Here is a 17,033-nt window from a genome sequence, read left to right on the forward strand (position 1 = left end):
AATGAATCACAGAGACTGCATTAACCAGCCTCACAGCCCTCCCTAACTTGGGACATCTTGCTGAGATAATAAATATTCTTTTCTTCAAGCCAACATAAGTTTTCTGTGACTTGCTGCCCCAAACACGTAAATGTATGAACACCACAGCCACAATTCTCTCTTCTTTGAAAAGCCCAGGGAATCACTGACCTTCACAAAGTCTGCGCCCATTTTACAGTTGAGGACACCGAGTCTCAAGAGTTTAAGACCTACCTACCATTCCCCAGAAGGCTTGGCTCAGCCGGGGAGGGTATCCCATCCCCCAGGGTAGGATTGGCGCAGGCATGACACGTGACCCAAGTCCATCCAAACAGAATGGCGCTTGGGACCTCCATTAAGAACGCTGGAGGGATTCCCTGGTGGCTCAGTAGTAAAGAATCCGCCTGCCAACGCCAGAGACACGGGTTCCATTCCTGTCTGGGAAGATCCCACATGCCACAGAGCAACTAAGCCCGTGAGCCACAGCTACTGAGCCTGCGCTCTAGGGCCCGCGTGCCGCAACTGCTGAAGCCCGAGTGCTAAAGCCTGTGCTCCGCAAGAGAAGCCGCTGCAATAAGAGGCCCGGGCACCGCAACTGGAGTAGCCCCCGCTAACCACAACTCGAGAAAAGCCTGTGCAGCAGCAAAGACCCAGCACAGCCGAAGATAAATAAATAAAATTATTAAAAAAAAAAAGAATGCTGGAATGAGGAAGCAAGTAGCCTTGGGAGAAGCTGGGTCATCCGTGGACCACAAGGGCAGCCCATCAGTCCCCGGAAGCCAACGTAGAGGGAGATGGAAAGAATGGGTCTGTGGGAAGGTTGGCGCCCCCTAGCCACCCTCAGTGGTAATACAAGGAGTCTCCCCTTCATTCTCAGATAGCTGAGCCTACTCCCATCCTTCAAGTAACTGACATCCTTCTAACAGACTGGGAACATGGAGGCCCAGAAAAGTAAAGTGACCTTTTGCCACTGTTTGGGCAGAGGGGGGCAGAGGGTGTAAAGCCGGGTCTTCAGACCCCACGCCCTGTGTATCTCCCACAGCAGCTGTCCTTGGCCAGGTTCTCCAGAGTCCCAAGCTCTTCTCAACTAAAGCTTCAGAAGGGTCCTAAGACAGGGTCTGAGCCGGGACCGGGAACCTGGGAGGTCAGAGGGAAACCAGTTGGCTGTGGATTCATCCAGGGTGGAGCAGCAGGATCGGGTATTTGGGGGGGCCCCTTCTCATGCCCAGAGGCTTGGAGCTGCCCCGGGGCTGGATCAGCAGTGGGGTGTGACCCTGGGGAGATGGGCGGCCCTCAGAAGGGAAGCGGGTCGGCCTTCAGCTCCAGCTCACGTTCACGGCTCCGCTGGTGTGTGGTCCCAACCAAAGGTTCTCTCTCGACTCCAGTGGGCCCTGCTGTCCTTATTAGGGCTGCTCTCACCCTCACCGTCACCCCACTGGACACCAGATGGCTCACCCACCTCCGTGGCTGTCGTCTTGGCCTCTGCTCTGCCCCTCCCAGCTGCTTGCCTACTCCCCCTGAACCCACATCACTCTGCCATGATGAGCTTTACCATCTTCCCACTGGCATCATTTTTCCTCAACAATGTCATCACCTCTCCCAGCACCTCCAGAGACTTGACTGTCTCCCCACAGCACCATTATGCCTCCACCAGTACCCTCTCCTCCTCACTCCCTTCATCTCTACCTCCCCATCACACCCCAAGCTCTCCCCCATCTCTCAGTCACCACTGGCCCCTGAGTCCAGCCCCTCCAACCATCACCCTGAGCACTGCCTTGGTCGTAACTCCTGCCCCGCCTTCTTATCCGCACCCTACCCCCAACCAGAGAGGTATCTCTTGGCTCACCCGTCTCCGTGCTGTCTTCCCCCCATGCCTGCTACCACTCCCCCACCATCTTCCCCACCATCTCCACCATCAATGAACATTTATTGAGCACCGACAATCCCAGACCCCCAGATAGAACGCACAGAAGGCGCAGCCCCGCCCCGGGGGCCCGGCCCCTGGTCAGAGCCACAGCACCTCAGCCCAGGGTGGCCCGTGCAGCCGGCCCTGCACCTGGGATAGGGTCCTGGGGCCCCGGCCAGGCTCCGGTTTGGGGCGGGGGGTTGGGCCACTTTCCTGAGAGCAGAGCAAATAAATAAATGAAGAGGCGGGGGCTGAGTCCCGGTGGGCAGAGGCCCTGGTGTCCCTTACTGTGACTCCATGGGAGTGAGACAGGCGACCAGGCGTCCTATGCCCAGGCCAGGGAGGTGGGGTGGGGGTGGGCAGGAGCCTGGGGACCAGAGGGTCCTGGGGCTTCCCCGGCATCTCTGCCCGGCCCTCACCTCTGGGGGTCGAAGGAGGGTATGGGGGGGCACACCCTGGTGGGTGGCACCTCTGAAATGCAGCTGGACGGGAAATGGGCGGCGGAGGGGACCCTGCTCCTGCTCACAGGGCCTAGAGCGGGGCGTCGTCAGTCCTCCACTTGCGGGGGTAACTCTGCTGGTGGCCATCGCAGCTGGGGTTCCCCACGTTGTCCAGAGGCACCACCACCTCGTTAGGGTTGGCATTCTTGTTCAGCTCCACCACGCGGGGCACCACCGAGGACCAGCGATCTGTAGTGAGAGTGGGGGAGTGCGGGGTGAGGGTGGCCAGAGAGTGCATGACATATATATTGAGCGCCTTTGGTGTACCAGGCACTCAGCAGTGCTCTAAAGGAAAAGGAAAGTGAAGTCGCTCAGTCGTGTCCGACTCTTTGCAACCCCATGGACTGCAGCCTACCAGGCTCCTCCGTCCATGGGATTTTCCAGGCAAGAGTAGTGGAATGGGTTGCTATTTCCTTCTCCAGGGGATCTTCCCAACCCAGGGATCGAACCCAGGTCTCCCGCATTGTAGGTAGACGCTTTACCGTCTGAGCCACCAGGCAAGTCAGTGCTCTAAAGGGGGAGGTATATTATCCCTGTTTTACAGAGGCGGTAACGGGCTCAGAGAGGTCATGGAGCCCGCCTGGGAACACAGGAGTGAAATGAAAGAATCAGGATTCAAGCCTGGGTCAGGAGGCCTGCAAGCCCGAGGCCTCCCAGCTGTGCTTGGCTGAGTGGAGCGAGGGCCCAGGCTGTCACTGGCAGCAGGGGAAGCTCGGCGGCCAGCCCATCACAGCCTCCCATTCTACAGACGTGAATACTGAGTCCCAGGGAAGGGACAGGACTGCTCCAAACAAACCGGTGCTGAGGATGACCAGGGCTTCCCCTCTGCGCCCCTCAGTCCCCCCACACCTCCCCTGAGCACCCCCACTCACCCCTCCGGAGGCGGCCCACGGTGTGTGAGAAGCCGTAGTAATGGTAGCTCTCGTTTTTGCCCGGGTCCTCGTTAATGATGCCCAAGTTCTGGTTCCAGTGAGACCAGTTCACCTCGTCCACCCTGGTGGGGCCACAGCGGACACAGGGTCAAGGAGAGCCCCCAGCCCAGAGACAGAACCCCTTCCCCACCCCCAGGCAGCCTCCAAGCTCCAGCCTTCCAGCACACCCTCCTACTTTTTTTATTCTTTTTTTAAATAAAAAAAAAATGTTATCATTTATTTTTATTTGGCTGCACCAGGTCTTAGTTGCAGCCCTTGGGATCTAGTTCCCCAACCAGGGAGTGAACCCATGCTCACTGCATTGAGAGCGCAGAGTCTTTGCCACTAGACCACCAGGAAAGTCCTTGTTTTTTTTTTTTTAATTTCTGATAATATATATAGACAGACAGATAAAACATAAAATTTGTTATTTCACTTTATCTTCTTCTTTTTTTTTTTTTTTGACCTCTATACTCAGCTTGCAGGATCTTAGTTCCCTACCCAGGGATGGAACCTAGGACCTAGCAGTGAGAGCTCGGAGTCCTAACCACTGGCCCACCAGGGAAGTCCCTCACCCACTTTAGAGCGTACAATTCAGTGGCATTAAATACATTCCTAAGATTGTGCAGCCATCACCACTACCTAGTTCCAAAACCTTTTCATCACCCCAAACAGAAATTCTGTACCCATTAAGCAGTAGCTCCCCATCCCCCTTCCCACCAGCCCCCGGCAGCCTTTGTTCTACTTTCTGTCTCTATGGATTTATCTATTCTGGACATTTTGTGTTAAATAGAATCAATCAGTATGTGGCCTTTGTGTCTGGCTGCTTTCACTTAGCTTCAGGTTTTCAAGATCCATCCACGATGTAGCCTGCATCAGTACTGCATTCCTTTTCACGGCTAAATAGTATCCCATTGCCTGCAAAGACCTTATTTGTATGTCTATATATCCATTCATCTGTGGATGGACATCCTCTTTCTTGACAGTCTCACTCTTATTATTGAGACACCCTCATAAAGTCAGTTTATACCCTCTTGGGCCCAAATGGGCTCGAGATAATTTTTACTCTTTTAAAATATTTATTTGGCTGTGTTGGGTCTTAGTTGTGGCACGTGGGATATGTGATCTTCATTGCAGCATGCGGGATCTTTAGTTGTGGCATGCAGGATCTTGTTCCAGGACCAGGTATCCAACCTGGGCCCCCTGTGTTGGGAATGAGGAGTCTTAGCCACTGGACCATCAGGGAAGTCCCAATTTTTACTTTCTAAAATTCTTTTTTTAAGTTATTCTTATTCAATTTCCATTTTGTGGGGGGCAAGTGCTATGGGTCAGGACCCAGCAAGGAAGATACATCCTTTGCCCCCATTTTGCTGGTTGAACTTTTCGTCCAAGGTCACAAAGCTGATAAATCACAGTCAAGATTTGAACTTTGGATCCAAAACAGGGCTGTGCAGCGGGGGCTGTCATAGTGGAAACTGACTTTGCCTGATTCCAAGCATGACGCTGATGCTCCATGCTGGCAACCACATTACAAAGAATGAGTCCTCGTAAAAGACAAGATTCACCCAGGGGTTCCCCGGAAGAAGCTGGCACTCCCCGTGCATCTGGGTAACGTCCCAAGCCCTGGAAGCTGCTGATAGCTCAGTTTCTCCATTTCAATTAAAGCTCTGAGGGGACTTCCCTGGTGGTCCAGTGGCTAAGTCCACACTCCCTATGCAGGGGGCCCAGGTTCGATCCCTCATCAGGGAACTAGATTCCACATGTAGCAACTAAGAGTTCCCATGCCACAACTAAAGATCCTGCAAGATGCAACTGAGAGATCAAAGATCCCACAGGCCACAACTAAGACCCAGGGCAGCCAAATAAAATTTTATTTATTTATTTATTAAAAAAATTTTTTAATACTTTTTAAAAAATTGAAGCCCTGAAACCCATTCCATTGCATCACCAATAGAGGGTGGTGCCATAGGATAAGCATTGCCCCTGAGTCTGCTTCCTCCGGCAAAAGAGAGAGCAGTAATACTGGCTGCTTCAGGGTGTCTGCCCCAGTGTGCATTGGGGGCTGGCCGGGCACATCTCACATGCCAACCTGTCTAATCCGCACAGCTGGCCAAGAGCGTGATGCTATCATTGTCCCCATTTCACAGATGAAAAAACCGAGGCTGTGAACTGAACCCACAGGATCAGCCAGTGGAACTGAGCTCCGGTCAGGCCCCCGGGGGCCTCAGTGGCTCAGAGGCGGCAATGGGTAGAAAGCATAAGGAGGCCCGGTGGTCTCGCCCAACCTGGCCTCACCTGAAGCACCACCTGCGGTCTGGAGTGCCGTCCGAGCTCTTGCCCACAGTCACCATCTCGCCGGAGCGGAAGGCCTTCCTCAGGAACACGGGGAAGGAGCGCTCGATGTCCAGGATGGTGGTGGCCCACTGTGGGGAGGGAGGGTGGGCGGCCGGTGGGTGAGCCGCACCCAGCCTCGCCTAACTGTTCTCAAGGCAGGAATGACGCAGAGAACCGGGCTTTCTAGCTCCCGCCACCCCTGCGTTAAAGACTCAAATACCCACAGGCACCTGGCCAGAGAAAATGAATGAAGGGTCAGCAGCCCGTGCCCCAGGACACAGGTGTCCCCTCGGTGCTGGGCGCCCCCAGGGAGGGGTGGGGACTGGGGCAGACCAGGGCAGGCAGGAGACCCCCATCCCTGTAAAGGGGGCAGCCATCTCTCATCCACCCAAGAACGTGGGCCCGCCTTGCTTCCAACTTTTCAAGAAAGGCCAGAAATCTGAATTTTTCTATGAAATCTCTCAATTAAAATTTTTTTGCATTAAGTTTTTTAAAAATATATAGTGATGCAGAAAACAAATAAATCTTTGCTGGTCAAATCTAGTCCATGGGCTGTGAGTTGGCGTGTTACAAGTTACATCCAGAAGGGAAACTGAGGCCCGGGGGGGGAAGCAGTAGGGATAAAGGGTAAGAGCAGGTCCAATGTCCCCTGAGACCCAGACCTGGGGGAAGGACCTTGTGGAGTTGTTTTTCCTCACTGTGCCATTTCCTGAAAATGTACCAAGTCACAGTAAGTGTGGGGGCTGCCTTCCCGGGCCTCGCGGGGGTAAGGCTGCTTATTGGGAACCCCAGTTCTTGGCTACGACACCCTCCCCCCAGGACCTCTGCTCCCTTCGCTTGCACAGAAACCAGTGGGAAACAAAGGCAGCAGCTCCCAGTGCGTGCACACCAACCACATCTGCTTGGGTCGGGGGGCAGTGAGAGTGGGGAGCCTGGAAGCCACCCCTGGGCTGGTAGAAGCCCCTCTGATCTGACGCTGATGCTTCCTGGCTCTGGGGTGGCCTGCTCCCATGCCAGCCTGGTGTCTTGGGCCCGGCAGGGGCACAGAAGCTACTACCCCCGGGCTCCATGTGGAACCCCCACTGAAATGTGAGGCTCTCTGAGCATTTCCGGTGCCAAAAGCGCTCCCTCCCTGGAGCTGGGGGAAGCTGATTGCATCCCGTGAATGGGACTGCAAGGGAAGCTGAGCTGCTGGTCAGGCAAGAAGCCACCTGGAAACAGACCTGCAGGCTTCGTCCGTGCCCATTAAACAGACAGGGTAGTGGAGGCGGAATGGGGAGGTGCGGCTCGTGCGGAGCACCAGGCTGAGGAGGCGCAGCAGGCCAGGCGACCCCAGGGGCAGAGCGGCCGGCGGGGCGGGCTCACCTGCAGCTTCCAGATGTGCTTGCTCTCCTTGGACACCTGCCCCACCGTCTCCCCCATGAGGGCGATGAGCATGTTAAGGAGCAGCACGAACGTGAGGATGATGTACGTGACCAGCAGGATGATGAAGACCACGGGGTACTTGGTGCTGCTCAGCATCTCCAGGTCGCCCATGCCGATGGTGAGCTTGAAGAGGTCCAGGAGGAAGGTGCTGAAGGTCTCGCTGTCGCGGCATGAGGGGTAGGTGGGCACTGTGCAGTTGGCGTGGTCCTTGTCGCACACCTTCAAGTTGGCACACGGGTTCAGGAGCGAGACCAGGGCTGCGGGAGGGACGGCAGTGACGGTCACGGAGGGTGAGAGGTGGGGAGGCCCCTTCCCACTTGATGGAGGGGAACACTGAGGCCTGGGGAGGGCGGGGAGGCTGGCCCAAGGTCACCCAGAGGGGAAGCCAAGCCAGTGGTTGAACCTGGGTCCTCTTGCATGCAAAGCCTTTGCTCTTTCCACAAACTCTCGTTAACAAGGAAGAGGGTCCCAGGACTCAGTCTAGTGGTTCTCAACCGGGGATAATTTGTCCCCCAGGGCACCCTTGGCAAGTTTAGAGACATTTTTGGTGTCACAAGTGGAGGAGGGACACTTCGGGCACCTACTGGGTCAAGCCCAGGGATAATGCCAAATATGCCACCATGCAGAGGACCGTCCCCACCGCGGAGAACCGTCTGAGCCCACATGTCAGAGCCAGGCTGAGAGCTGACTGTTCTTAGAGGCCCTGGGAGTCTGGGATGCCAGCATTCCAGGGGCAGACTCACTCTCGTGTTCCTGTTTCCCAGCTCACAGCAGCACAGAAAGGAAGGGAGGAAGCTGAGACTAGGTACCAGCCTTGACTGCCCCCAGAGCTGTGCTCACTAAGGCCATCACCCCCTCCAGATGTCAGCTAACTGTGGTGCTCATCCCTTCCCAAGAAGCCCAGATGAAGCCTCTGAGTCCTGCTCCCTTTTGGATCCTGGGCGTCGGATGGCCAGTCACCCGCCCCTTGGGGACCAGCCCAACAGCTTGATTACCTTCCCCAACCCTGGTCCCGCCCCCATGGCCTGTGCCACTGAGGTCCCAAGGCATCGTGACATCAAGGAGACGGCCTAGTAGAGGCTCTGTAGCTCCTGCCACCAAGAGGGTAGAATCTATTTCCACACTCTTTGATTTTTACTCTTTTTATTTTTTGGCTGTTTGCACAATATATGGGATCTTAGTTCCCAGACCAGGGATTGAAGCCATGCCCCGTGCAGTGGAAGCATAGAGTCTTAACCACTGGACCACCAGGGAATTCCCGTTTCCCCACTCTTTGAGTCAGGCTGAGCCTTGTTTTGGCCAACAAGGTGAGACAGATAGTGACACTGTGCCAAGCAGTGACCTCAAACACCTCCGCTCACATCTGGGAACCCTCAGGCCACCGTGTGACCAAGTCCAAGCTAGCTGGCTAGAGATGAGTGACCCCGAGGAAGACAGCAAAGTCACCCCCAGTGGAGGCCACCCCTAACTACACTAGTCAGCTGCAGCCAATCCGCCAGCTGAGCACAGACACGGGAGCCCAAATCTGGTCCAGGTCAGCACAAGCACCCAGGAGACCCATGGACCTGAGCATAATAATATATGGTGGTTGTCTGGGGGAGTTCCCTGGCGGTTAAGACTCCATGTTTCCACTTTAGGGGGTACCAGTTTGATCCCTAGTTGGGGAACTAAGATCCCACATGTTGTAGGACATAGCCAAAAATAAAAATGGTGGTTGTTTAAAGTCATTAAGTTTTTGGGTGGCTTCTTTTGCCACAGTAGCTAAGATGACAGTTTTACTGTTTCCTAGCTTTTGAACTTGGGCGTGTTATTTAACCTTACTTAAGCTAAGCCTTAGTTTCCTTAACTAAGGTCATAAGAAACGCACTTCCCTTATAGGCTTGTTGGGAGGATTAAACGAGGCAGGGATGGGAGAGGACTTAGCTCAATGCCAGGCACACGATGAGAACCCTACAAACGCTGGATATTCTCCTCCACACACCATGGCGGCTGCTTCAGCCCCAGTACCACCCCCGTCAGGCCCACCTGGGCCCCCGGGGCTCACCTGACGCGTAGCCAATCATGAAGAGCACGTAGACCAGCAGGAAGCGGAAAAGGTCTTTGAAGAGGATCTGGAGACCCCGGTGGGAATACGGAGGCAGAGATGAGACACGTGGTTTCTCGCTTTCCCAACTCCTCATCCCACACCTTCTCTCCAGCTCCACCCCGCCCCGCCCCATGTCCAGGCCCTGCCCGCTGCCCCCACACTGCCCCACAGCCTCAGGGCCAGCGGCACTGTCTGTGCATATGTGGTGTGTGCAGCTCCCTCCAAGGACACACACAAGTCCAGGAGCAACCACCCGCCCCGTACCTTCTGGATCATGATGCTATAGGTCCCCGTCAACTTCAGCCCGCGGGTGAAGTAAAGGGCGTTCATCCAGCCCAGGACCAAGGCAAAGACCATGACAGCCAGGTACGCCTCGATCCCCGCCAGGTAGAGGGCCGCTGAGACAATCACCAGCACGGAGTAAATGAAGCTACAGGGCAGCAGAGACCATGAGAGGAGCCAGAGGAGAGAGGGGCAAATGAGATCCTGGACAGGGGGCAGGCCCCCAACCCTTCTAGGTACTAAGATGTCCTGATGCCACCCAGAAGAGAGACCATGAGACCATGTGGCTTCATGGAATTCCCCAGCATCCTGTTAACCAGAATCCTCAGTTAACTGGCAACTGGGCTTCCCTGGTGGTCCAGTGGTTAAGAAGCTGCTGGCCAATGCAAAGGACATGGGTTCAATCCCTGGTCCGGGAAGATGCCACAGGGCAACTAAGCCTGTGTGCCACAACTTCTAGCCCATGCTCCACAACAAGAGAAGCCACCACAAGGAGAAGCCCGCACACCACAACTAGAGAGTAGCCCCTGCTCGCCACAACCAGAGAAAGTCTGCATGCAGCAACAAAGACCCAGTGCAGCCAAAAAAAAATTAGTAATTATTTCAAAAAATTAATTGGCAACCAATGTGTGTGTAATTGCCCTGGGGCCCTACCAGAACCCAAAGTGATGTCCTTTGGAGTTGCTAGAGGAAGATTCAGTGGTGCTCAGTGGAGATTTTGTGGCTTAGTGAAATTTTTTTATTTTTGGCCCTAACATGTGACATGTGAAATCCTAGTTCCCTGGCCAGGGATCAAACCTGTGCCCCCTGCAGTGGAAGCATGGAGTCCTACCCCCCCAGAATTTTCATCGTTCTCTAACTCTAAGAAAAAGGGAAAATACGTAACACACATGCAGCAATTCATCCTGTGCCCCAGGCAGACATCATTAATCAACCCCAGCACTCTTTCCCACTGAACACAGACACAGCCTTAACATGGGCACTCCTGGCAGACATTAGCAATCAATCACAAGCATAGGAGGTTACATTTATTTCTATCCATGGTGCATACAGTGATAACTCTCTAGCAATCAGAATCTTGCTTTAACCAGAGGACTGTTTTACTTGACAATGGCCTGACTTTGGGCTACAGTAGCTGATCAGGCTGGGTGAGTTCACTCCTAATAAGAGTCACACACACCCCCACCACCAAACCTTGAGGATGTCCCTCCCAACCCCACCTTCCTCACCCAGAAGCTGCCACCCCAGGGACCTCTACTCACTAGAGTAGCTGGAAGGAGCCGTCGATGAAGAGAGAGTTCACTCCAGGGCATTTCTTCATGAACAAGTCTTTGATCTGGAGGAGGGGAGGGGGCGGGTGAGAGAGGTGGAGTCAGCAGAAGTGTGGAGCGGACAGTGGAGGGAACAGAGGCGGAGGGGGCCTTCCCTGAAGGTCCAGTGGTTAAGACTCGGCGTTCCCAACACAGGGGGCACGGGTCTGAGCCCTGGTTGGGGAAGTTCAGAGTGCCATGGGGTGTGGCCAAACATTAAACAAATTAAAGAGGTGGAGAGACAGGAGGGTCAAGGCAGGGTGAGGCTGGGGCCAAGCACTCACGTTGGTGAAAAAGAACAGGATCCCAGTGAAGAGCGTGATGATCTCGCCGGCCAGCCTCAGGTAGTCCACCGTGGTGCGGTAAGGGTATGGCGGCTGGTGGGGGGCGGGCAAGGGGCATGTAAGTCCTCACCCAGCCCCTCCAAATCCAGATGTTCCCCAACAGCCCAAACCTCTGGGTTCCGTGGAGCCTCCTCCCTCACCCCTCCTCCCCCTGGGTGTGGGGGCACCTCCCCACCCTGTTCCAAACCTTCTCCAGTACCTCCCACAGGGGACCCAGCTGTGCCCCAGCTCCTGCCGAGCTCGCGGTCACTCACAGTGCCCTCCAGAGGCTGGTAGTAGGCAGTGAGGGTAAAGATGATCATGGCGCACAGATAGGAGACCACGTTGATGTAGAAGGAGACGGCCCCGAACTTCCGCCACTTGTCCCGCAGTAGTTCGTTGATGGGCTCCACGGCCAGCATCTCGTGGCGGTTCTGTGGGGGAGCAGGGTAGGCAGGGGGTGGACAGGCTGACTCCAATACGCCTTCCCCCACCCTCTGCCCCGAGAGCTCTTTCTCCTCCTGACCCATTCTTCAGTGACACCCAGACTTCTGGGCTCAGCATTTGAGGCTCTGCCCAGTTCTGTCCCAACTTACCTTTCTAGCCTGTTCTAGACTCACAGAACCCAGAGCTAGAAAGCTCCTGAAAGAACATTTATTCCTGTGGTCCCCAAATTCTAATCAGTGGATGTTGCCAAGTTGCTGGCACCAAAATCACCTATGGAGCTTGTTAAAACACATAAATCCCTGAGAACTTTCCTGGAAGTCCACTGGTTTAGACTCCGCACTCCCAAGGCAGGGGGCATGAATTAGATTCCCTGGTCAGGGAACTAAGTTCCTACATGCTGCAGCCAAAAAATGTTTAGCGAAAATAAATAAATAAACCCCTGGGTTTCAACCTCAGACATTCTGATTCAGGAAGTGGGAACTCAGAAATTTAGCCCCAGGATGATAAATACTTGACTCACCACAATTTTCCAAGTCTGAACCCAGGACAGACAGCAATAATTGAGTCCCACACAATAGTTCTCTATACAGTTTCCTGGGCAGACACTACCAATCAATCAGAGTTTGCAGCAGAGATGCTAAAACCTACCACCACCCCCAGTTTAAATCAGGTTGGTCACTGATTTGAAAGATGAGGGAAGTGAGCTCTGGTATGAGAAGGCATCTGTCCAAACTCACAGAGCCAGGGCTAGAAGGAAGACCCTCTGTACGCAGGCCCCAGGGCTTTCTGCCCCATTTGTGCAGCATCCTGTCTCTTTAAGGATTTGAGTTTCTTTATCATCAAGGATATGTGCAATGATGTAGTCACAGAGATGCCACTGCAATGTTATTCCTGATAGTTAAGTGCAGAAACAAACTCAAACGACCAAGAATAGAGGAATGGTTAATTAGAATGTGGTACTTTTCCACGCAGCAATGATACTGCAGAAGAATATTTAATGGTGCAGAACAATGTTCATAAAATACTGCTAAGTTAAAAAGAGAGCTTTTAAAAACTTCATATAACAAATGCTAATGATAATAGCTGACACATAATGTTTACCCTGCGCCTGGCTGTTCATTTGGTCCTCCTAGCAACCCAATGGGAAAGGCTCTGTGTTTATCCGCATGGTACCAAAGAGGAAGCCGGGACTCAGAGAGGTTGGGGAGTTTGTCCCGAGTCACTCAGCATGTCAGTTACAGCGCCAGGACCCTGAACCAGTCCTGCGCGCCCCTGAAGTCTGGCCCTTACAGTCCTGCCATTCCCCCCATGCCAGATGCCGTTCTGGGCACTTGGCTGGCCTCTTCTGTTGCACCCAGTCCAGACTCACTGCTCTGGCCCCTCCTGCCCTGCGCCCACCTCGATCTTGCTGTTGTACACCAGGATCTCCAGCACGGAGGTCTCCTCCCCACACGTGTCCAGGGAGGAGAGGTCGTACAGTGAGGAGTACACCGGCCCGTAGGCCCAGTCCTTGAACTTGCGTGACAGGTGCCTGGTGTCCTCATCTGTCACCTCCCGACGGATGATGTGTTGGAAGATCTGTGTGGGAGGAGGAGGATCAGGGGGTTTGGGGAGGGGGTATGGGCAGGGGTACTGCCACTGGGCCACTCACATGGGAGGGACCCCAGCAAATAGCGCCTCCCCAGAGAGCAGGATGGGTGAGGGAAAACATTTACTGAGCACCTGCTGGATGCTTTCCTCACATCACCTGGTTTAATTCTTACCCTCACCATCCTGTTTGACAGATGAGCAAAGAGCATGTGTGCTATGTCGCTTCAGTGGTTTCCGACTCTTTGTGACCCCATGGACTGCAGCCCGCCAGGCTCCTCTGTCCATGGGATTCTCCAGGCAAGAATACTGGAGCGGGTTGCCATTTCCTGCTCCAGGGGATCTTCCCGACCCAGGGATTGAACTCATGTCTCCTGAGTCTCCTGCACTGCAGGTGGATTCTTTACCGCCGAGCGATTGGGGAAGCCCCCATGAGCAAACAGAGGTTCAGAGAAAAGGAGGATGTTCCCTGAGGCCACACAGCAGGTTAGGGGCTGAGCCAGAACGCCGGCCATGAAGGGCAGAGGAGTACTGCAGGGCTGCAGCTCTGGGGCGCAGCCCTCTGTCAGTGGCAGGCCCTGGCTGGTGGGAGTGGGGCGGTGAGCATCCAGCAGGGTGGGATGAGCAGAGAGGCGCTGCGATGAAGTTGAACGGCCTTGCTGGACAAGAGGGAGCCACAGCAAGCTCTTGAGCTAGAGCATCGGCACTCTGGGGCGGGCCGGATGGGAGGTGGACGTGCACACCAATAACACGTGCCAGCAGCAGCCGCCCAGCACGGGCACACACGTGTGTGTGTGTGTGTGTGTGTGTGTGTGTGTGTGTGTGGTGACCCAGCCCCGCACTCACCCCGATCTTGCCCGTCTTGGCGGCCATCATGAGGGGCGAAAGGCCGTCGTTATTGAGCACGGCCTCCAGGTTGCTGTCGGGGAAGAGGCGGGCGCACTTGAGCAGCAGCAGGTCGTACATCTTGGTGACGAACTTGGTGTTCTCGCGAGTGTTGTCGGCGATGGCCACCAGCGCGTGCAGCACCGTGTTGCCGCGCGAGTCCTGGCGCCGCATGTCCGCCTTCTTGTGTGGGTTCTCCGTCAGGTATTTGACGATGTGGGGCTGGTTGGTGCAGGCGGCCAGCGACAGGGGCAGCTCACCTGCGGGGCAGGGGGTCAGCGACGGGGCCCCACCCCCAGGAGACGCCGTGATGGCGGACATGGCGCCCACGGTCAGTGTGAACAAGCCCTGGCCGACTGCAGCTGTCTGGGGGCGATGTCCCGGGGGGAGACGGATGTGGCTACTTGAGGTACGGCCACATCGGAGGCCGTGAGAGACTCTTTGAGGGACTTTGTCTCTGAACCCCAAATAACATGTGTCTAAGCGGGGGTGGAAATTTAAAATCTTTCATGGGTCCAACTGGGCCATGGCAGTGATCCATTTGGACCCTGCATCTGACCATCAGTGCCAGCTTAAGTCAGATCAGAGGATGCAAGTGATAAGGTGTGGGGTGGGTGGGGGAGAGCCCACCACAGCCCTCTGATCCCATCACGATGCCCACTGCACAGACGGGACAGCTGAGGCTCAGGCAAGCGAGGTGATGCTCTACTCCTCAAAAGTGAGACCTCAGTGACCAAGACCAATGAGGCAGCCTGTGGTCAGCGCGGCCCTGGGTGTCTCGGGAGGTGTCAGGGCTGCCAGCACCACCGTGTACCCGCCGCGGCCCCCAGCTTCTGCCCTGTGTGCCCCAGCCCCCACCAGGCCCCTCCTCACCGAAGTAGAAGTAGCCACCCTCGTCCTTGGGCTGGAAGAAGCGGCCCCGCGCCTGGGCATGGACGTCGGCTCCTTGGGCCACCAGCAGCTCCACATAGTGCTTGCAGCGGCGTTCGATGGCGATGTGCAGGGCGGTCTGGCCTGGGAGGAGGTGGGGGACAGTCATCAGGGGCCGGGGGGGTGCAGAGCTCTGACCAGGTGTGGGGGGTGCTGGGGCACAGAAGGTGGAGATCCACCCCAGGGCAACAAGGGGACCTTCAGACATTCCCGGATGTGGAGTCTCTGAGGCCTGAGGTCCCAGACCTGCTGCATCACACCCACAGGAGCTTAGGCTCAAGGGATATCCAACTTGGAGGACCCCAAATGTGGGGACTTTGCAGACTCGTAAGAGCCTTTCACACCAGAGGCAACAACAGCATCGTGGTCTCACAGGATTTGGGACGCAAAATTCACAGCCTCTGAATCTGACATCCAGGAATCTGAAACATCAAGGTGGATTCATGGATCTCAGAATTTAGATCCAGGGAGCTGGGCCTGGTGACACCTCTGCCTTTTCAAGCTGTTGGCTCACAGGACTATTATCACAAAGCCTCAGAGTCTCCAAAACCAGAGCATCTTGGGTCCAGGTTTCCAGGTTCACGGCCCCTTCGGCTCATTGCATGTGAGAACCTTGGAACCCTCGATTCTGGAACTCAAAATTTTAAAGTCGGAAGGGGTAGTTACTGTTGTTCTTCAGTCCATTTGTTCATTCATTTAACAGCTAGTTCCAGGACATGCTGGCGCTCGAGGCCCAGGCTGAAGTGAGGCGTTGCTGGGGGCGAGGAGGGGTTGGACAAGTGAGGAGGGAGCAAGCCCCCCTCCCGCCCAGCCCGGGGCCCCACCTCGGTAGTAGATGTCTCGGAAGGGCGAGTTGATGAACTCCCGCATGTTGCCCGTGCGCTCGGCGATGTCCAGAAGCACGGGGATGGTGTCGTTGTGGCCGTTGCTCAGATTCAGCAGGGCCTTGGGCAGGCAGGTCTTCCCGGTGGACGGCTCTGCGGGGAGACCCGTGCAAGAAGAGGACTGCTCGGCCCGAGGCCCAGAGTGCCGGGCAGCGGGGGACAGGGCACGGGGCAGGCAGCCAGAGGCCCTGGCCGCGTTCTCCTTTCTGAGCCTGGCCCCCATCTGCTCCCCGACCCCACCCCAGGGTACTGAGAAGGTCAAAGAAACTCAGAGGAGCAGAAGGTCTTTAAAACGTGGGAAGCTGCAGCCTGCAGAGAGATGGTACTTACCAAAGCATATTTGGAAGGACTTTTTTTTAATATGGACCATTAAAAAAATATTTATTTGTCTGCATCGGTTTATTTGCAGCAAGCAGGATCTAGTTTCCTGACCAAGGATTAAATCCAGGCCCCCTTCTTTGGAAGGCCAAGTCTTAACCACTGGACCACCAGGGAAGTCCCTGGAGGGGACTTTTAAAAAAACCAGATAAAAAGGGGGAATGCTGGGTTAATCAAAGCCAACCGCCGCCATTTTTTCACTACAGGACTTCTCAGAGCCTTTAATCTGCTGAGGAGGACTGGGAACCTCTAAAAACAGACCCAGGAGGCAGCCTTTGCTTGAACACAGATCCTTTACCCATGAAGTGGTTGCACTAGCGCCCCTAGAGGGGAGCAGAGAGAGTGCAGAGTTCCCCGAAGTGGGGGGCTGTGAGCTATAATAGAAAGGAAACTATCTTAGAGGATTTGGGGGCTCCTGCAGAGGCAGCAAATAAAAACAGCAAATGCCCAGGTGTGCAAGGGGTCAGCCCCTTGTCAAATCTCTCCCGTGAAGTCAATCTCCGTTTGGTACTAAGGGGTCTTTAACACCTCCCCCTAACGCTTGCTAATATCTCTTTGCGATTTTCTTTCCCTTGTATTAATTTTTATGATGACATGAGTGGATTTATATCTTTAAAAGAGAGTCAATGAAAAGAGGACTTTTAACCAGGCACAGGGCAACACAGCCCGATGCAGGAGGGGGCCTGAACGGAACACGGGATGGGAGAGGCAGGAGTGGGCTGAGGGGCTCGCTCTGGAGCCTGGACCCCTGGGGCTCAAATCAGGCTTTATCCCCATTCCTGATTTGTGTGTGACCTTTTCTCCGCTTCCATTTCCTGTCTCACTAC

At 55.0% G+C, this 17,033-nt stretch overlaps 1 protein-coding gene across 2 annotated transcripts in view; it reads right to left on the reverse strand.

Moving 5' to 3' along the window:
• Nucleotides 1-1,926: 1,926 nt before the first annotated feature.
• Nucleotides 1,927-17,033, reverse strand: part of TRPV4 (transient receptor potential cation channel subfamily V member 4) — a 41,702-nt gene continuing 26,595 nt past the window's right edge. For both annotated transcript variants that reach the window (XM_043438705.1, XM_043438697.1), the window contains exons 4-16: nt 15,769-15,921; nt 14,888-15,028; nt 13,976-14,274; nt 12,941-13,120; nt 11,371-11,529; nt 11,057-11,149; nt 10,725-10,798; nt 9,445-9,610; nt 9,139-9,205; nt 7,035-7,351; nt 5,631-5,758; nt 3,297-3,418; nt 1,927-2,613 (exon numbers count right to left, since the gene is read on the reverse strand). In XM_043438705.1, coding sequence (XP_043294640.1) covers nt 2,456-2,613; nt 3,297-3,418; nt 5,631-5,758; nt 7,035-7,351; nt 9,139-9,205; nt 9,445-9,610; nt 10,725-10,798; nt 11,057-11,149; nt 11,371-11,529; nt 12,941-13,120; nt 13,976-14,274; nt 14,888-15,028; nt 15,769-15,921 — 2,057 coding nt within the window. In that variant the 3' untranslated portion in view covers nt 1,927-2,455. The remainder of the gene's footprint in view (nt 2,614-3,296; nt 3,419-5,630; nt 5,759-7,034; nt 7,352-9,138; nt 9,206-9,444; nt 9,611-10,724; nt 10,799-11,056; nt 11,150-11,370; nt 11,530-12,940; nt 13,121-13,975; nt 14,275-14,887; nt 15,029-15,768; nt 15,922-17,033) is intronic.

The sequence above is a fragment of the Cervus canadensis genome, chromosome 1 (assembly GCF_019320065.1).
Source record: "Cervus canadensis isolate Bull #8, Minnesota chromosome 1, ASM1932006v1, whole genome shotgun sequence".
Classification (NCBI taxonomy): Eukaryota; Metazoa; Chordata; class Mammalia; order Artiodactyla; family Cervidae; genus Cervus; species Cervus canadensis.